This window comes from Triticum urartu, chromosome 7A (genome assembly GCF_056163025.1).
Source record: "Triticum urartu cultivar PI428250 chromosome 7A, HENAU_Tu73, whole genome shotgun sequence".
Lineage (NCBI taxonomy): Eukaryota > Viridiplantae > Streptophyta > Magnoliopsida > Poales > Poaceae > Triticum > Triticum urartu.
In genome coordinates this window covers 18,624,860-18,645,770 of record NC_141879.1, presented here as the reverse complement: position 1 = coordinate 18,645,770, position 20,911 = coordinate 18,624,860, and the positions used below count along the sequence as shown (strand labels likewise).

Sequence of the window (20,911 nt, the reverse complement as noted above, 5' to 3'; positions counted from 1 at the left end):
ACCACTCTTCTTGCCTTTGCACCTTAGTGGCTTCTCCATCACTATACCGGTCCGAGGGCAATCACTCGCCTTCTTGTATTTGCCCTTGAATGTCGTTCCCGTCAGGAGGCAAGCAATCGCCCTTCCAGTTCCAGGGCTAACAGTCTCCACGCTAGCGAGCAAGTCATAAAGCTCTTTTGCAAAGAGAACATTGGAATTATCTGTCGGCGGGGGTGGACTGGGAGTAGAAGCCACATGTGAGCGCGCAGGCGAGTTCACCTCACTCAGCTCACATGTCAAGGTTGAATCATGCCCCTCGCACGTGGTTGCCTGCGTCTCCACCATCATATTCTCCACTAATAGAGGTGAATCAGAGCTCGCACATAACACTTGAAGCTCGGGCATCACCTGCAGCACTGGAGGCACAACCACGGCAATGGTCCCGCCCTCAGCGGTAGACATCAAAGTGGCCAAGGCAGACGGCGATGATGAGTTGTCCATAGCTCTAGGGGAGAAACAACCATAGAGCTCCGCAACCCTATTCTCCACTGAGCCACCAACATCAACCTCACTAGGAGGATGTGGCGTAGGAGCGGATTGCAACACAGCCGGCACAAGAGAGAGCTTTTCCAGAGCAGCCTCCGCTCGCTCCAGAAAGCTCCCAACACGCACCAGGAGCTCAGCCTGGGCTGCTAGAGTGGACTGGAGCAGTACATCAGATGGGGTTGCCGACTCAGCATGAGCGGAAACGACCGATGCCCAGGACCTGCGGTGAAGCGCCTTGGAGGGGAGCTGGGATTCCATCGGGCCATCACAAGGAGCTGGAGCTCGGCAATGCTCGGTGTCGAGGCGAGACCGTGGCGGCATGGCAAGGCATGCAAGTGAGCTGAATGGATGCCAAGCATTGCGACACCCACGCGCCCAGTGGCCGTTCTCCAAACAGCGGAAGCACCTCAAGGGATCTCTGCAATCAGCCGCTTGATGACCAAGAGCAAGACATCTGCAACACCTACCAAAGAGCCAAGCCGGAATGGGACGAGGGGGCAATGCCGGAAAGCCGAAGCACATATTTAAGAGTTTTTTTTGGCCTTTTGTCAAAATGGAAAAACTAAAAAGCAGAAGTAAAAACCCAAACAAACATGGCCTCATTCCCCCTCATCTTCCCTGTTTGATGGCTCCGTTGGTAACAAGAGGAGCAGAGAAAGGTCCATCTTATCAGGAACCAATCCACACACCCCTTTTCACTCGCTGTAGGCCGCCAATTTCAATAGAAATCTTCCTCAAATCAAAGGGTTAGATGGTAGGAACACTAGTGTTTCCCTTGTCAACAAATTGATGGGATTTTGCTGCGATTGGAAAAGAGGCTTTGTTTCAAGGGATAAAAGGACAAGGAGAAAACAAATAAATCATGGGAATTTATTGCAGACTTTGTTGTGACTGCAACAAAGGCCTTGTTTTAGAAGGAAAAAAGCGGCCCCGGAAGATTGCAACAAGGCTCCGGTTGCATAGGGCCGACCGTAACACTAGCCTTGTTGCAAAGACTCCCTTAAAAAAAAAGCCTTGTTGCAAAGACCCACGCTCACATGGGAGAGATCAGGCGGCTATTCGGGGCTCCATCCAACAGCGGGCGAGACGGTCAATCTTTTTACATTATCACTCGATGACACATGGCACTGCCCTTATGTTTTCTTTGGTAAGTCAATGAATGCTTACCAAATAAAATACTTTATTTACACAATCACATTCATATGGATAACGTAAATCACGGGCTAATCTATTAAAATACTATGCTCCCGTTGCCACACACAGATGATTGTGTGGTAAGAATAAAAAGCAGCAATAGAAATGACTATCTCTGTCCTAAAACCAACAATTGTAACCAAGTAATCTACATAACTTTGAAGAGATACATCGACCCAGCACAGAACAGTAGTCAGTGAAGAAGAACGTCAGGCCTTTTAGGGTGGCTCCTTGCAGCTTCCTTCCATGCATCTTTTGTTCCTTGGTCGACTGCAGAATGCAGCCTGACTTCCTTTAATCCTTCTAGGCGTCCGATTTCGATGCCAGCAAGACCATCTAAAGATTCACAGATCATATGAAGCGAAGTAAGATGTGGCAGAGCTCCGGTCGTTACAGAGTGCAGACTTTTCACGCCGACGAGCCATATGCGCCGGATGCTTGGGAAGTGCTCGTGGCGTATTTCGAGAGGCCCGATGTTGTCTTCGATCAGCTTCAGATACTTAAGTGTGTCCAGACGACTCCCAGATAGAAGAACACCTCGGCTTAGGTTAGTCGACGACAGACACAGCTCCTCGATTCTGTTCAGCTTGGTAACAAACTGAGGGAATCCGCTGAGGTTGCCGCGCAGCTTCAGCGAGGCAAGACTGCCAGGGGCTTTCAGAGAACCCAAGAATGGGTCTGAGCATTCTTGGAAGTTAATGCATAGGGAACGATGAGGCCATTCGTTCCCATCACGAATGAACATCTTGATGGCTTCCCCAAGTTGGTCCAGGTTTCTTCTATTTGCGGTGGATTCGCACCATATTTTCACCTTCCTCAGCCGCTTCATGTGCCTCATCAGCTGTGGAAATCCTTCGCTCTCTCCCGTAACAAATCCTGAAAGTGTCTCCAGGATACTTCTCTTTGACAAGTACTCTGAATTTATCTTTCCGCAGTCACCTTCAATAAGCTGAAATTTGCCATGGAGATGTTTTAATTGGGGGAGCTGGATGACTTCTATGGGCACCTTCTCTATCTTGGTTCTTCTCAGGTCCAGTGTCTCCAACCATTGCAGCTTGGCAATTTTCTTTGGAACCTCACTAATGCGCCCCCCGAGGCTCAGATATTTCAGAAACACAAGGTTGCATATGTTCTGGAGGTGCCCGTCATTCAGACCATCACATTCTTCTAAATCCAACACTCGCAGTAGGTCATACTTGGCAAAATTCAATGTAGGTCCGTGTTTAGCAGCATCCCCGGTAGGGAATACCGCCAGGGTCCGCAGACGAGATAAGCCCTTGGGCAGTTTTTCAGCACAGTAATCATGGAGAGAAAGTCGGCGAACGTAGTCCCATTCTCCGGCCGTCTCACTCTCACCACAAAGCAAGGTGATGAAATTTTGAGACATGGACTTGCGGACAATGTACTCGAGCATCATCCCAGGAGGTTGGCATCTCTTCACATTCCCACAGGTGCTCACTTCCGTGGACTGAATGATACTACGGTCGATCAGGGTCTCCAAATTCTCAATTGCGATGTCTTGGGGTGTGGTGCTCACTGCATCCCCTGGTTGTACATGTACAAGTCCTTCCGCCAGCCACCGCCTGATTAGAGGATTCCGCCTGACACGATGGCCACGCGGGAACATGCAGAAATATAGCAAGCACTGCTGGAGAACAAGGCTACATAGACTCTCGTAGCTGCTGGCGAGAACCCCATGCATTCTTCCCAATGTGTCCTCACATCTTTCTGGAGCACAAAGCTTGCGGCAGGCATCTTCACATTTACTCTTGGTCAGGTCTTCTTCACTCTTCAGAAACTTTGCTTTGCTTTCAAGGGCAAGCGGTAGGCCGCCACATTTCTCTAGGAGGGCAGATGCTTTCAACTCCGTTGCATCAGCAACTGAATACTTACCCTTGGAAAATACTTCGAAGAACAACTTTCTTGAATCATTGTCATCAAGTGTTTTCATTTTGTACACACGGCCATTGGCAGAGCTGCAGCGTCTTGCTATTTTCTTAATGGTTGTCGTCACAATAACTCTGCTGTCCACTCCGTCATCCACAGGGAATACAGATGTTATGTTGCACAATTCTTCTGTTTGCATGCCATCAATTACAATCAAATACCTACAAAACGTAAATTGAGGAAATAAAAATAGTAAGTAATATATCCCTTCTCCTCTGCAGCTAAATAGATCTTGAGACGGACTAAATAGTAAGTAATATACTAACTAAACTTACTCTCGAGACTGACCGAACAATCAGAACTAGATCTTACAAAACAGAGTTGAGTTTAAATGTTTCCACTTAGATTTCTATGTCAGAATTAATCACTTCATACATAATCCTACAAAAGATTGCCCAGAGCAACTATTCTTGTAAATTATTGGTTACATATGAAGAACTCATTTAGCTGTTGAAATTACAGTAGTATAGATTTACCAAATTATTCTATAGCACGGAGTATCTTTTATATGTGTAAGCCGTGAACCTGTATATATGTGTGTAGAGAAAATTAATCAACAAAAAAAAAGAGATCACCTTTTATTCTTCAGGTATGATCCTAGACGTTGTTCGATGAGCGTTGTATCACATACACCTTCCAAGTGAGTGTCCTCCTGAATAGCCTTGCCCCTGTCAGCTTGCCTCTTCATCTGGACACTCTTGTTCTCATCGACTTGTGCGGCGATCTTGGTGCTTGTGGAGATACTCACATTCGCAGTAGCAGTATGTATGTCTGCAGACTCATCTTGGACAGAAGAGGCTCGCACCATGTTTGCCACGGTGAACGCCGGGGACAAGATGTACAGCAGTATCGTCGCGAGAGTCCACCAAACTGCTTGGAGGCACTGGCGCCATGTACTGCCGCCGTTGACGACACCGGCTGAGGCACTCTCACCATTCTGGACTTCCTCAATGCCATTCTCCTCGACCTCTGGGATGACGCAGTTGGATTTGGAGGTGGTCGTGGTGGTCACAGGTGCAGAGTCAACCTGCCGGGCCCTGTCGGCGGAGGTGCCCGCACCATTCTGGAGCACTTGATCGAGCATCTCCTTGAGAACCTCCGGCGTGCCCTTGCCCACCGCGCAAACCCAAACTCGCAGAGGGAACAGGCGGCGCACGTCGCCGTGATCGAACACCTGGTGGGCAAGAAGAGTCTTACCCAGGCCATGGAAGCCGACGACGGAGATCACCCTGAGCTTCCCCTCCGACGCCCCCCCAGGTTCCCGCACGAGCTCAAGAAGCTCCCCAAGAGGCTCGTCCATGCCCACCGCCGCCGCCGGAGCACCGCACCGAGCGGCAGGGACCGGCGCCCCGCCGCCGTCTGGTATCGTCCCCTCCGCCGCCTCCTCCTCGATGTACCGCTTCAGGCGCCGGTGAATCTCCTCGGATCTGGCCTTGAGCTTGCGGATCCTGAGGGAGAACAACGTGCGCGTGAACACCGTGCTCCTGGCGGCGTGGGCGGAGCGGCGGAGGAAGCCGGCCTCGCCGTCCTCCGGCGGCATCTCCTGCCGCAGGAAGCGGTCGACGCAGTCCTCGATGTCGAAGGCGAAGAGCGTGAGGTCCTGGATCCACGCCGCCCGCAGGTGGCTCGTGTCCCTGCCGCCGCTCCTCCTGCGGTGGTCCTGGATGGCGGCCTCGATGTACCTGAGCTCCGACTGGATGGACCGGACGTCCCTGCTCCCGCCCAGCGCCGACAGGGCCTTCGGCAGCGTGGTCTTCAGCAGCGCGCAGATTATCGCCGCCTCCATTGCTCTCCCTTTCCTTGGCCGGGAATCACCGGCACGGTCAATGGCTAGCTAGCGGGGGAGTGTGGCCGGAGGAAAAGGGGATGAGAATGGGGGAGGGGAAGCCACCTCGCAACACTCAGGTCAACGAGTCAATGCTAATATTACTTCATCATGACATGTTGCTAATAGATTTTAACACAGTAACAACTCGCAGACGATTATTTATATGAATATACACTCATCTCTATAAATACATACACGCACATCCTACATTTATAGGCGACTTCGAGAGACTAAGCCGGCATATCATCTTGAGATTGAAGAAGTCATCACAGAAGCCTATGTAGTCGACAGAAACGTCTCCTCCTACTAAACAAATATCGTCGGAAAGTCTTGAATAAATACAGGAAAATGCGATCACCAGTGTCAAGTTTCAGACTTAAACACAGATGGGATGGTTCCACCACAAAGAACCTATCTATGTGATCTAGGCTCAGTTTGTCGTCATGATATTTCACAAGCATCTAAAACATTATAACATTCCCAAAGCCGTAAATCATTTATGTTATTATTTTTTCTGGTGATGATCGCAAGAAAGAGTTCGAATGATGGATTAGAGAAATACAGCCAGTTTGGTTGATGTCTTGGACACCACGCCTAGGATATATTGTTGTCTGGCATGTGCCTGAGAACTTCAAAAAATCTGTCCGGTCAGGCGAGCGAAGTGCCTGTTTTGTTCACAGCCTGGCCTGATGAGCGCTAATATGTCATTTTTCTCTTTGACACAACAATTCATTTTCTCCCGACTTGGTCCACAGCAAGGCCAACTTTTGTGGGGTGCAGTTCGACGCAGGAGGCGAAACGATGAGGGCGAGCACGAGCGGAGGGAATGGCGGTGTGCCCGACACACGTTGGCGAGTCTCGTACGCCGCCGACCTTCTAGCACGCACGATCTCCTTCAGCGATGGTGTGCTTGTTCAGCGACACGATGCGCTCCGCCTTGTCCTCGTGGATACGCGTGGTGTCACGATCGATAGGCGCTTCCTCCGTGAGGGGGAAGGGATTGACATCGGCGACATGATTTCCTTCCCCTGTCACTTCGCCAAGGTGCAGGATCGAATCCCGCCGACGACCACCGCACCGGAGGTGCTGGGCGGTACGAGACATGATGCTGCGGTACACGGAAGCCGGGCGGATCTGCGCACAACAGGACCGAGCCGAACCGGAGCGCAGCCAAACCCCACCAACAAACCATCAATGGCGGATGTGTGACACGTGGGGGCAATCCACCCCACCCCCGCGGGCGACAGCACTGGTATAAAATCTCCTCCCCACCCGATCCTTGACCTAGAGGTCTCCTTCTCCCACTTCTGGGCGGCGGCGAAGAACCCTAGATCCAGAAATCCAGAAACATTTGAGTGGTGGGAGGGCAAGGTTGGGGGTGACCCTCGCTCGTTCGCGGCGGTCGCAGCCACCCCGCCCATGGCGAATGATGCGGGACGCGGATTCCAGGGAGAGAGGCGCGGAGGTGGCGACGGTGGCCACTCGGATCGCGGAGGAGGGCGCCATGGCGGCCGCGGCAACGGCCGCGGAGGAGACCGCAACAAGTTCTCATGGCGTCGCGAAGATGGAGGCAACCACTCCAACAACACCTCCGCCATGATCCAGTCGGGGTCGGGAGATACCTCGCGCTGGGATGAGGCGGCAGGTACCGGCCACAATGAGTCCCAGGAGGGTGGGATCTGGGTGCAGAAGACCCAGGCTTCATCGGGCTCAGGTGATACCACTGCTGGACGCCAGGCTGCATCTTCTCCTCGTCAGGTTCAGGGAAGAAGAAACCCTACTCAGATACCTCCTCCTAAGAAACTTGATGCTTGTCCTATTTGCAAGTCTCATGATCATCCACCTACTCGATGCCCTCAGGCTTATTGTGAGAGATCTAGTAAGCTAGGCCATCTGGCATCCGTGTGTGTGGAATTTCTTCCTTGGGAGTGTATGGCACCTATGTGCGCATTTCAATCTAAGGGGCAGGGATTTTACTACATTCATGACTCTTGTACTGCTAATCAGATTAAGGAGAGGGCCAACAACATTGTTGTCACTGTAGTGGAAGGGGAAACCTCTACCCGTCAAATGGAACTAGATTTAAATGCTTATCTTGCTACTGGATGGAGATGCTCTGCTCATGCAATAGGACCGGGGGTGTTTGTTGTTCGTTTCCCTAATCCTCGTGCAGTTGCACAGATTTGCTATGTTGGAAAAGTCATCCTTAAAACCAGTGGGGCAGTGATCCATGCTACGCGCTGGTCCTCTGCAATTGGGGCTAAGGGGGTGATGGAAATGGCATGGATTAAAGTGAGCAATGTTCCTCTTGATAAAAGAAGTGAAAGGAATCTGGCATATGTGGCTTCTCTGGTCGGGGTCCCTCTGGAAATCGATGCAGCTACCCTACACCGTCCGGCCTCTGCCCGGGTTAGGATAGGATGTAGAAATGTTGATGAGATCCCTATTGTAGCTGAAGCTGTACTGGGAGATCATTTATATAACTTTTACTATGAGATGGACCAGATCCTGGTGAGAGACCCAAAAAGGGAGAAGGAAAAGATTCAAGCCCCTACTAATCCTAATACGAACAGTATTGAAAGAAGAAATGTTCCCTCTATGACTCCTGGAGCTCAGAAAGCTGACATATCACATGGGCTTGGAGGGAAATCTCCCTACATTCCCCATGGAGATAAATCAGACCCAATTCGGGAGTCTCAAGAGAGTACTGATTCGGATGATTCGATGCACAACACACTTCTCATTGACACCATGGCCTTTGAGATGGCTCAGGAAAAAGTAAGGCCTCCTGTTGAGATTCCTGCAAATAGTAGTAAAAACCTACTTAAAAAATCTTACTCTGATGTTGTGAAAAAATCTCAGCAGGTGGGTGGTGTTACTACTTGCTGTGATGGTGCGATAATCACTAATGAATACAGAGTGGAATCGCCCGAGGGTGAGATGGAGAACGAAGTGTTGGCTGCTCCTCCGCTGGTTACGGAAGAAAATCTCCGTTTCAGCCTACGCAACGCCCACAACAAGATGGAGAGGGTGGATGAAAAAGCTATAGTTGTAGCTAAAAAGCGAGATCTGGAAGGTATATCACACAACCTTAACTCTTTTGATGCTTTGTCCGATCCTGAACTTATTCTCAGAGCTGTTAAAATGGGTATTAATATTCCTGACAATGATTTTACTAGTGTGGATATCCTCCAAGAGCTTGAGAATTGTAGAAACATGGAAAAAAACGTAGACAATGTTGATAAGCATGATGCTATTAGTAATAAAATGATTCTTACTAACGGGAAAGGGGATCAGACACCTCTAAAAATGAGATGGGAAGAGGAGAATGAGGTGGATGAGGAACATTTTACAGTAGTGCGGTCTAGGAAGAAGAGGGATTGGAAACCTAAGGTGATTATAGCTAGACCGGTCACGAGGAGTCAAAAAAATGGGGTAGCCTTGCAAAATGATGCTGGAAGCTCTACTCAGCCTCCTAGTAGCGCTTTCAGCAGAAAAGGAAGAAAAAAGAAAAAATGAACGGTCTATTTTGGAATTGCAGAGGGGCAAGAAAAAGAGGGAGGACTACCTGCTTCTCTGATATCATTAGAGACCACTCCCTCGACTTTATGGGCATCCTAGAAACGAAGAAAGATAACTTTACTCCTAAATATCTTAGGAAAGTTGACCCCTTCGAAAGGTTTAGTTGGAACTGGATTCCTTCCACTGGTAAATCTGGTGGGATCCTTTGTGGGATCAAAAAAGAAACCTTGGAAAAAATGTCTTGGGAGACAGGGAAATATATGTTACAGGCCACGGTCTCTGACACTAAACTCAAGTGTGTCTGGACCCTTGTGGTGGTTTATGGGGCAGCTCAAGAGGAGAAGAGAGATGAGTTCCTAGATGAACTTGCCTCGGTGTGTAGCAATATTAAAAACCCCTATATAATTGGCGGTGATTTTAACATTTTAAGGGATGGTAGTGATAAGAACAAGTCTCTCCATAGGTCTCATCATATGGACAGATTTAACACTATCATCCAGGCGTTAAACCTTAGAGAGATTCACATGGAAGGAGGCAGATTCACGTGGTCCAATAAACAGAGACATCCCACGCTCGAGAAACTCGACAGAGTGCTCATGAGCTTTGATTGGGAAGGTCTATTCCCACTGGTTGCAGTTCGTAAACTAGTTAGAGATGTTTCTGATCACAACCCGTTGTTGTTGATGACTAACCCAATGAATAGAAGTCCCATGCGCCAACGTGAGTTCAGATTTGAACTCAGCTGGTTAAAGAATGAGGATTTTTACAAAAAAGCTAAGACCATTTGGGAGCAACCTGTGCAATCTGAGGACCCTATTGATATTCTAAATATAAAACTAAAGCGTAGAAAAAAAATACTTTAAAGGCTGGGGCTCCCATCTCTTCGGCCATGCCAGAAAAAGGAAGAAATGGGTTAAAAAAGAGCTGGAAGAGATAGAAAAATTGGAGGAATGTGGCCCCCTGGATTCTAAAACTTATGAGAAAAGGACCACCTTGTGCGCAGAGCTTAACGAGATACTTGCTGAAGAAGAGCTGTTTTGGCTTCAGCACTCGAATGAGCGATGGCTGCTCAAAGGGGATCACAATACAGCCTATTTTCATCGTATAGCTAATGGAAAAAAGAGGAAAAACACCATTCACTCGCTCACTAATGGGGATATGGTTATAGAAGGCACAAAGGAGCTCTTGGCTCATGCCACTTCCTATTATAAAGAATTGTTTGGCCCAGCCAGTGGAAATCTGTTCCACCTCTCCCCAGAAACCTGGTCTAATGACGAAAGGCTTACTGAAGATGATAATCTCATCCTAACAAGTGTGTTCACAGAAGAAGAAGTAAAAAAGGCCTTATTTGGTATGAAAAGTAATAGGGCTCCTGGACCTGACAATATCCCGGCGGAATTTTATAAACACTGCTGGGATTTCATCAAAAAAGATATAATGCGATTGTTTGAAGCCTTTCATAACAATACCCTGGATGTAGCCTGGCTGAATTATGGCATTATCACCTTGATTCCCAAGCTGAATGGGGCCAAAAAAATTCAGCAATATCGCCCTATCTGCCTGCTCAGATGCCCCTATAAGCTCATTACTAAGGTCTTGGACAATAGGGTGGCCATCTTTACTGACAAGCTGATTAGTAAACACCAAAATGCCTTTATCAAACATAGGAACATTATGGATGGGATCCTTACGTTGCACGAAGTGCTGCATCACACACACCATAAGAAGAAAGTTGGTGTGGTGTTAAAATTGGACTTTGAAAAGGCGTATGACAAGATAAATCGGGACTTCCTTATCGAATGTCATCGCAATCGGGGTTTTGGGCCTACCTGGTGTGGGTGGGTGGATAAGATCCTTAGGAATGGCACCCTGAGTATTAAACTCAATAATGAGAATGGACCCTACTTCCAAAGTCACAAAGGGGTCCGTCAAGGTGATCCCCACTCCCCCTTCTTGTTTAATATTGCTGTAGAAACCCTTTCGAAAATGATCCTCAATGCTCAGAAAGAAAAGCTGCTTACTGGGCTTGCTCCGGACCTGATAGAGGGTGGGGTGGCAATATTACAGTACGCGGATGACACGGTCATATGCTTCGAGCATGACAAAGATGCAGCTATAAACCTTAAACTTCTTCTGTACATGTTCGAGCTTATGTCAGGTTTGAAAATTAATTTCATGAAAAGTGAGGTTCTTTGTGTAGGAGGAGATGATGAGACAATTGCCTTTTACTCCGAGCTGTTTAACTGCAACATTGGACACTTCCCCATGAAGTACCTGGGGGTGCCAGTCGACTACTCCACGTTGCGCAGTTTAGACTGGGATTTTTTAGATGAGAGATTTCTCAAATGTTGTGAAAACTGGATAGGGAATGCAGCTTCCTCGGGGGGTCGTTTGATTCTCCTTAATGCATCTCTAACCAGTATAGTGTTTTATTATATGTCTATGTTTCTTTTCTCAAAAAAGGTGATTGGGAAACTTGATAAACACCGTAAACGCTTCTTCTGGCAAGAACATGAGGGTAGAAAACGATATCATTTGGTTAAATGGTCTAGAATCTGCCGCTCCAAGGATAAAGGAGGCCTGGGGGTGAAAGACTTGCATAAACAAAACATTAGCCTTCTGACTAAGTGGTGGTGGAAGCTGGAAACACAGCAAGGGCTGTGGCAAGACATTGTCCGTGCTAAATACCTCAAAAAAGATACGGTGATCTCGGTTAAGACTAAATTTGGAGACTCCCCTGTTTGGAAGTCTATTATGAAAGTCAAAGAACACTACCTGGCGGGTAGAAAGGTAGTACTGAAATCTGGTAACTTGGCAAGAGTGTGGGATGATTGTATCGAGGGTGAAAATCCCTTGCGTGTCAAATTCCATGAGCTTTACAACATCTGTAACGATCAAGGGATTACGGTCGCCAAGTTTAAGAATGGTGTAGATGATAACTTTTTTCGAAGGCGCCTACATCCTCCCTTGCTGGAGCAGTGGAGGAATACGAGTAATGTGGTACATCTATGGCCAATCTCTGACGAACCTGACCAAATTGTGTGGTCCTTGGGGAGGAAGAACAAATTCTCTACCAAATCCATATATGAATACCTGGAACGAAACTTGGCTGGGTGTAACTACAAATGGATTTGGCAAGCCAAAATCCCGCTTAAGATTCAAATTTTCTTGTGGCAACTTTTTCAAAATTCTATTCTGACCAGGGATGTGATGAGGAGGCGAAATTGGCGGGGGAATCCCTCCTGTTCCTTTTGTGATAACAGGGAGACATCCCAACATCTCTTCTTCACATGCTCGATTGCTAGGGTCATGGGGAGGACTGTGGGATGCGTGTTGGGTACGGACTGCTGTCCGAATAACATTTGGCAATATTTTTCCTGGTGCTATATATAGCTTCCTTCCGGAGGGAGAGTAGTTCTATACTTTTGGCTTAGCTGCCCTTTGCTGGGCTATGTGGAATTGCCGAAACAAAACCACGTTTGAGTTCAAGAAGTTGGGATCCCCTTTTAACGTGATTTATGTTGCTTGTGATTATATCACATATTGGGCAGGTCTGATGAGGGGCGAAGATCGTGAAGCAATGGAGCGTGGAGCTAAGATGCTGAGGATCAACGCCTCGAACATGATGCGTATCTGCGCGGCGTCAGGGGGAGGGTGCAACTGAAATATGCGGATGGCAGAAGAGAAGCTCCGCTACATCCCGTTTTCGATCGCGGTTCATCTGTCTCGGATTTACCTTTTGGGGTTTCCTGGTGTCTGGTGATGTGTGTGGTATTCAGCTCCTGCGTGAGCATAAAAACTTTGATCAGCCTGTGGTTTTTATGTGCGTGTAGTGGTTATGTTGGTGTCACTGGGTTTTCCCCCGCGGTGAATTGCCCGATGACGGGTGTTCATCGTGGGTTTCCCAGGGATGCTTGAACTCGCGTTCCCCTTTCTTTGGTCTCCTGGGTAGTTGTTGAACTGTTATATTTCCGTTATGAAAGTAATGGAAAGGGGTTACGCCCGGTTTAAAAAAAAATCATTTTCTCCCCTGACTTTCTTGAGCCATATGATTAAACAACCCAGGCTGCTGCTCCAGGCAAGCCCAGGCTTCCAAAAAGGTTTGCGTGGACCAGGCTAACCAAGTTGCCTGGTTTAGCGGCCAGGCTAATTGCTCTGCCTTGTTCTTCGGCCAGGCTGGCTCCCTGGTCACGAGTATTCGAACCAAACAAGAGCCAGGCAGCTCCCACGGAGGCCCCCGGCCAAGGCCGGGCGCACTACGCCCAGAAAGTGAACCAAATTGGCCCATAGTGTGTGCATCCCGAGGAATACCTAATAGTTTCTGGTTGTATATATACCCTATATAAAGATTTTTTTAATAATTAAACAAAAGTCAAAATAGTTCAAAAGTATTTTTAGATTAAACTTGACTTTGTTATGCACTAGTATACAAATTTTCACGACTGAAAAACGTTGACTTCAGGGCAAAAAAGACAAAATTTATTGACAACTGCTACAAATCAGCCGATTGATTTGTTACAAATTTAAGTCGCCCTCAAAGCCGTCCGATCAGACACTCCCAGCCGCATGATCAGACAACACCAGAACCCAGTCATGGCCGCACCGACGGCGCCCCGGTGACGCTCCATTGCACCTCCGGCGACCCGCCGCTCCGGCGAGGTTCATCGCAGCTCCGGCGGTGCTTCATCGCAACTCCGGCGAGTCTGCTCTTCTTCATCGACTGCTGCAACCCGTCGGCTAGCATGCAGCACCACACCGTCTGTGCCGCCACACTTTCACTGCAGCTCTGGCGCCCCCGCGCTGCTTCGTCGCAACGCCGGCGAGCCCGCTCTATTTCATCTGTCGCACGCAGTCCCGCCGGCCATGGCAGCAGCTTCCGCCCAGCCTAGCCTACGGCGGCATGAGGTGAGCGGCGACAAAAAATTGTAGCAACGCTGCAGCGACACTAGGCGACGACAGTTTGTAGCAGCGGTGCAGCAATGCGCGGTGGTGGCTGCGCTGGTCTACGGCGACGGGCGACGGCGCTGGTGTGTGTGTGTGTGTGGGGGGGGGGGGGGGGGCTGAAGGAAGAAACAGAAGAAAGAATGAGTGGCTCAGCGCATCGGGAGGAAGAGATAAGGGATGAAGAGAGATAAGCGGCATGTGTGCCCATCGGACGCGTGGCGCGCGCTGGAGACGGCTTACGAAGCGCGTACATCATCCGACTGATTTTAATGCTTTTCCAAATTTATTTGTTATTATAGGTCACTATTGACCGTAAATTTGTCTTTTTTGAAAAGAAATCAAAGGGCAATTTTATTTTTGTGAAATTTTTCTCACAAGTATAATAGAAGATAAAGTTCATTTCAAAAATATTTTCAAAGATGTCGCTGCTCCACGCCCTAGGAGGGTAGGAGGATCGATCAAAGGAGATCGAGGCTGATAGGATGGGAGAGTACATGTGTACAGTTTTGTTCGGTTTGTGCGGTTGTATAACTTTTAGCCCCATCCATTGATCCTAATTTAGAAAGCCATCACGATTTATTATTTCTTTCTAAAACCACCATCATTCATTTTTTTTCTTCTAAAACTGCCATCACTGTGCTGACAGTTTTAAATAACGCTGATTGGACGATTTGTGACGTCTGGGTGAAAACCTAATGGATGTGGCCCGCTGTCAGGCGCCACAAGTCCGGGGCAAGGCGGCCCATGTGACATGTCGTTAGACGACATCAGACAAAACCTAACGAGCCCAAACCCGACCACCCACTTTCGGATGCGCATGCCGGAGTCAGAGGCCAAGGACGACCGCCGTGAGCTTAAGCGGGCAAAGGCGGAGGGTCGGCTCCTCCCGCCAACGCTCCTGCTCCGTCCCCATCGACCCAGAGCAGCATCTCCTCCGCGAGGTCATGCACCGTTCACTGACCTCGACGAAGATGGACGCCAGGCGCCTCCAGCGCAAAATGCGAAGGCTCTCTGGCTAGGGACCGAAGCTTCGAAGCGCCTCACGAGGGAGAAGGAGTCTGCCAAGGCCAAGGCGGGGCTCCACGCGAAGTAGTAGGAGCGCGCCCTCCGCCACCTCTTCGGTTACATATCCTCAGTGTCGGAGATCGACGCCACCACCATCGACAACGACTGTCCTCCTGCCCGGACGCCTGCACAGAGGAGATGGGCCGCTGCCACAGTAACCATCGACTACAGAGACGTCTGAGTTGATTTTGTCTATCTCAAGATGATGTCGGTTCAGTCTCTTAAAGATGCTCATAGGGTTAGGTGTATGTGCATACGTTCATAGGGGTGAGTGTACGCGCGTATGTATGAGAGTATGTGTGTGTATTGTGTTAAAAAAAACTCGAGCCCCAATTTAGTTCAACATAATTTTCGATTTGAAACCGACTTTGGATTGTGGTCCAGGACGATGCCGTGAACAATTCCCAGAGAATAACGTTTTAGATTATTATTTTTCCCGTTCGTAGTCACACCTCACACGGCAAACGAAACATCAGATTTCAGGAGGCAAGTCCGAGTCAATTTCCATGTTATCCAAATTTCCAAGTTCGAGTTAGCTACAGTTTCCCTGTCCGACTCGGTCGAGTATGTACGCGCTTATATACGGCTGATGCTGGACGCTCGAAATCCCACAATGTGTATGCACGCTGCCACAAATCATACCGGCGGCAGCCAAAACGCTCGAAGATGGCTGACGATGGACGCCCCAAGTTGGTCCATCGACCGGAGACGATGCCGTGCATGCCTCACGAGCTGATCGCGTGGAAGATCCTGGTCCGGCTACCCACCAAGTCCCTGCTGCAGCTACGGTGCGTCTGCAAGGCCTGGCGCGGCATCATCTCCGGCGCCGACCCCTCCTTCTCTCAGGCGCACCTCTACCACCTTCATCAGCAAGTCAAGAAGCCCTACAGCCTGCTCATCGCGCCACGTATCAAAAGCCAAAGTGACATGGAAGATCCCCGCGACACAAGAAGACCCTGGGCCGACATGAAGGTTACCTCCCCGGGGCTGTACCTGTGGGAGGAGAGCCAGAAGGACATCGCGACCCTCTTATTTGACATCTCCTCATTCCCCGCCGAGGGGGCGGCGACAAGGCATGGGCTCGCGCACTGCGACGGGCTCGTGTTTCTGCCCGCCGAGGATACAGTGCGTGTGCTCAACCCTGCCACACGCCAAATCCGCGTGCTGCCATGGAGCCCGAACAGTGTTGCGCCGCGTCGGTGCCCCCAAGGTGAAGGCCACCAGGCATTCGGCTTCGGACGCGACCATCGCTCCAACGCCTACAAGGTCGCCTGCTTCTTCCACCATGAAACGCGCGGCATGGGCGGTCTCGGGATGGAGGTGTTCACTATCGGAAAGGACCAGCGCTGGCGTGAGACAGCCGTGCAACCGCCGTACCCTTTCGTAGCCGGACTAACGGCGACATTCTTCAAGGGCTCCTTGATCTGGACGATCGACCATTACTCGCCTATGTATGATTACTCGCATCTGGATGATGCTGCAAACATGCCGTGCTTTGTCCGTTTTAACCTTGAAGACGAGTCATTCAGCGTCATGAGGGGTCCTCCATGGTACGAAGGGGCCGACTATCTTGACACCAACTTTGCCGAGGTGAACGGGAAGCTAGCCATGCCTCATCCAGGGCCCAACAGTGAATTGGTCGAGATATGGATGTGCGATGACGTGGAAGGCAACGACCCGCCACGGTGGCATCAACGGCATGTGCTCGATTACCCATTTTCTATGCGTCTCATTGCCACGTTTGGTGACGAGATAGTGTATCAAGATACAGTAGACTATCTCTGGCGTCGAACTCGTAAAGGAGAGAAGGCTATTGCTCGCATGAATGTCTTGAGATATTACAACCCCGACATGGGCACACTTGTTGAATACTCATGGAGGACCGTCAAAAGCTTCGATGTAATATTTTATGTTCCGACCCTAGTTAGAATCTAGATAGCTTCTAGCTGGCTTACTTATTGCTAGCTATGTAATCAGCAAGGACCGTCACTGCTATTTTTAATAAAGTTTGTTTAAACGACGTAAATATTATGGACTTTGATATGATTTCATAAGGCCGGGGCTTGCATGATGACGAGCTTCAGATAACTGGGTCACTAACGGTTTCTGCGGAAAAAAAATCCTTATTTGGTTTGCAGCCGAGGAGTACGGCATGCATGGCTGCATCGCAAGAGAAAATTGAATTCCAGGTGAAGAATATTTTGCATTTCTCTCACCGTTCATAGTCACACGGCAATCGAAACGTCAGATTTCAGGAGGCAACAAGTTCCGAGTCAAATTCCAAGTGTTGTTACCAAAAGTTCGAGTTAGTTTCCATAGATGGTGAAGTTCGAGTTAGTGCCTGACTCGGTTTGGAATCTATCGCGGGTACATATAAGCACAAGATTAATAATCAAATCAAAGGCTTAATAGAAGGATACGAACGCAGCCACAACTTGGTCCTCGCGTCCTGACGGCTTCGGCAGCCAACACAATCGGCAAAGATGGCGTGTCTGCCAAACGAGCTGATCGTGTGGGAAATCCTAGTTCGTCTGCCCGTCAAATCACTGTGGCGGATAAGGTGCGTCTGCAAGGACTGGCGCGACACCATCTCCGGCAATCCTTCCTTCGCTCAGTCGCACCTCCACCGACTTCGCAAGCAAAAAGAAAAATACCATAGCCTGCTCATCGCACCACGTGTCTATCGCAAAGTTGTCGAATCTAGGACCGGTATGAGGTCACCAACCCGGGATTGTACCTGTGGGAGGAGAGCCGGCAGCATGACGCGACCCTCTTACATGACACCTCCTCGTTCCCTGTGGAGGAGACGCGGATCAGGCATGGGTTTGCACACTGCGATGGACTTGTGTTGTTGCCGACCGAGGATATCGTGCGCGTGCTCAATCCAACCACACACCAAGTCCTCGAGCTGCCTTGGAGCCCCAACAGCATCGCACCGCGCCGGTGTTGTACACACAAAGGCCACCAGGCGTTTGGCTTTGGTCGCAGCCATCGCTCCAACGCCTACAAGGTCGCTCGCTTCTTCTATCGTGAAAAGCGTGCCATGGGTGGTATTGGGATGAAGGTGTTCACTATCGGAAAGGACCACTATTGGCATGAGACGGCCGCACAGCCACCGTACCCATTTCTAGTAGGGCGAATTGCCACCTTCTTCAAGGGTTCCTTTATCTGGATAGTTGACCAACACTCACTTATGTATGAATATGGTCACTTGGTTTTACATGATCGTGCACGTATGTCGTGCTTTGTCTGGTTTAGCCTCAAGGATGAGTCATTTAACATCATGACGGGTCCTCCACGGCTTGAAGGACCCAACTATTTAGAATACAGTGTAGCTGAGTTGAACGGTGAGTTAGCCGTCCTTCGTCTAGCGCCCACCTATGGATCAGTTGAGATATGGATGTGCGCTGATGCGGAAGGCAACAAACTGCAACGGTGGGAGCAACACTATGCTTTTGGCTTTTCATCTTGTGTTCGTCTGATAGCCACATTTGATGATGAGATAGTGTACCAAGGTGGATTATCAGATCTTCGGCGTCAAACTAGTCAAGGAGATAATATTATGATTGACATGAATGACTTGGCGTATTATAACCCCGACATGGGAACACTTGTTGAATACCCATGGTGGGACACGGAGGACTTTGATGTAATCTTTTTTATTCCTTCTCTAGTCCAAATCTAGTTAGCTTGTTTTTGCATAAGTATTCAGTTATTTGTCAGAAACACACTTCTGTTTTATGAGAAGACACAAGCATACACTTAATGGAAGAACAAGTGTTTTGCTTTTTATGGATTATTATCTAGCATATACCTAGCTTATTTCTGGCACATGTATCTTTATTTTTTGTGGTTGATTTGTGCTTTTATTGGGAGGAATTTAATGTTCACAATTCTCCTGAGCAATTTTGACAATACAAAGCTAACAATCGGTTCAATGTTGTCTGATAAGTTCCACCGACTAAAATTTTAGCGTCCTTCTTTCCTTGTGTTTTACCAAATTTCTCCGTTGCCAGTTTTAGGCATCAATAATTAAATCATGACTCCTTTATTTTGAGTTTCCATTTGATTTAATTAGTGAAATAAATATTCCAAAAGACATTTTAATCATAGTTGGATTTAATCATGCTTATGGCTAAAATAACAAGCCTTAGAAATTAGAAGAATTAAATGGTAAATTTATAAAAATCTCGATGGCTTTTTTTTTGGGGGAGCTTTCTAGCTGGCTTATTGCTCGCTATGTAATCAGCATGGACTCACTGCCAAAAAAAAAATGTAATCAGCATGGACCGTCACTGGTATTTCTAATAGAGTTGTTTGCAGGACGTAAATTTTATGGACTTTTATATGATTTCATATGGGCTTGCATGATGATGAGCTTCATATAACTAGGTCACTCTTAACAGTTTCTGCAAAATATTCCTTATTTGGTTTGCAGCCGAGGAGCACGCCATGCAAGAGAAAATTGAATTCCCGGCACGGTCACACGGCAAACGAAACGTCAGATTTGAGGAGTCAAATTCCAAGTGTTGTTACCAAAAGTTCGAGTTAGTTTCCAGAAGTTGATCTACGTGTCCGACTGGGTTTGGACTCTATCGTGCGTATATAAGCACAAGATTAACCAAAGGGTTAACAATTAGGATACGTACGCAGCCACAACTTGGTCCTCGCGTCCGACGGCTGCGGCAGACAACGCCATTTGGCCAGGATGGTGTGCCTGCCAAACGAGCTGATCGTGTGGGAAATCCTAGTTTGGCTGCCCCTCAAATCTCTCCTGCGGCTACAATGCGTCTGCAAGGCCTGGCACGACACCATCTCCGGAGATCCCTCCTTCGCTCAATCGCACCTCCGCCAACTTCTCCAGCAAAATGAAAAATACCATAGCCTGCTCATCCCACCACGTGCCTACAGCCACGTGGTCAAACCTAGGATAATCCAAGATGCGGTCACCACCCCGGGATTGTACCGGTGGGAGGAGAGCCGGCCGCATGCCGCAGCCCTCTTACATGACACCTCCTCGCTCCCTGCCGAGGTGACGTGGAGGAGGCATGCATGTTGTTGCCCACCGAGGCTAGCGTGTGTGTGCTCAACCCAGTCACACACCGAGTCCTCACACTACCTTGGAGCCCCAACAGCGTTGCGCCACGTCGGTGCCTGGAAGTAGAAGGCCACCAGGCGTTCGGCTTCGGGCGCGACCATCGCTCCAATGCCTACAAGGTCGCTCGCTTCTTCAACCATGACACGCATGCCATGGCGGGTGGTATTGGGATGGAGGTGTTCACAGTCGGAAAGGACCTATACTGGCGTGAGACGTCCGCACAACCACCCTACCCCTTCGTAGTAGGACGGACGGCAATCTTCTTCAAGGGCTCCTTGATCTGGACAGTCAACCTTGATTTGCTTATGTATGACGAATCATCTCCCGATGGTGTTGCAAACAAGCCGTGCTTTGTCCTCTTTAGCCTTGAAGATGAGACGTTTAGCGTCATGAAAGGTCCTCCATGGTACCAAGGGGATGACTGTTTTGACTCCAACTTAACCGAGTTGAATGGGGTGCTAGCTGTGCCTCGTCAAGGGTTCAACGAATTAGTCGAGATATGGATGTGTGATGATGTTCAAGGCAACAAGGCGCCACGGTGGGAACCGTGGCATGTCCTCGACTACCGGTTTTCTGTTCGTCTGATTGCCATGTTTGATGATGAAATAGTGTATCAAGATGGATCCGACTATCTCCGGCGTCATACTTATCAAGGAGATAAGATCATGGTTCGCATGAATCTCATGGAGTATTATAACCCCAGCATGGGCATGCTTGTTGGATACTCGGGGAAGGACGTTGTGCGGTTTGATGTAATTTTTTACAGTCCCACCCTGGTTCAAATCTAG

At 48.8% G+C, this 20,911-nt stretch overlaps 3 protein-coding genes and 2 pseudogenes across 3 annotated transcripts; 4 read left to right on the top strand and 1 right to left on the bottom strand.

Annotated features, from left to right (window-relative positions):
- Positions 1-1,607: 1,607 nt before the first annotated feature.
- On the bottom strand, positions 1,608-5,556 carry LOC125528710 (disease resistance protein RGA4-like). Its single transcript, XM_048693144.2, has 2 exons — positions 4,242-5,556; positions 1,608-3,827 (listed from the first exon to the last, which is right to left on the bottom strand). Exons 1-2 carry the CDS (start codon positions 5,450-5,452, stop codon positions 1,913-1,915), a joined length of 3,126 nt encoding a protein of 1,041 aa, XP_048549101.2. The 5' UTR covers positions 5,453-5,556; the 3' UTR covers positions 1,608-1,912.
- Positions 5,557-6,794: 1,238 nt separating this feature from the next.
- On the top strand, positions 6,795-12,984 carry LOC125507733 (uncharacterized). Its single transcript, XM_087536933.1, has 3 exons — positions 6,795-8,272; positions 8,357-8,570; positions 12,568-12,984. The coding sequence occupies exons 1-3, from the start codon at positions 6,914-6,916 to the stop codon at positions 12,678-12,680; spliced, it is 1,686 nt and encodes a 561-aa protein (XP_087393059.1). The 5' UTR covers positions 6,795-6,913; the 3' UTR covers positions 12,681-12,984.
- Positions 12,985-15,736: 2,752 nt separating this feature from the next.
- LOC125518069 (F-box protein At5g10340-like) lies at positions 15,737-16,960 on the top strand. The gene has a single exon (XM_048683021.2). The coding sequence runs from the start codon at positions 15,737-15,739 to the stop codon at positions 16,958-16,960; it is 1,224 nt and encodes a 407-aa protein (XP_048538978.2).
- Positions 16,961-17,508: 548 nt separating this feature from the next.
- On the top strand, positions 17,509-18,710 carry LOC125518068 (F-box protein At1g52495-like; annotated as a pseudogene).
- A 1,023-nt stretch (positions 18,711-19,733) lies between these two features.
- On the top strand, positions 19,734-20,911 carry LOC125518067 (F-box/kelch-repeat protein At3g06240-like; annotated as a pseudogene).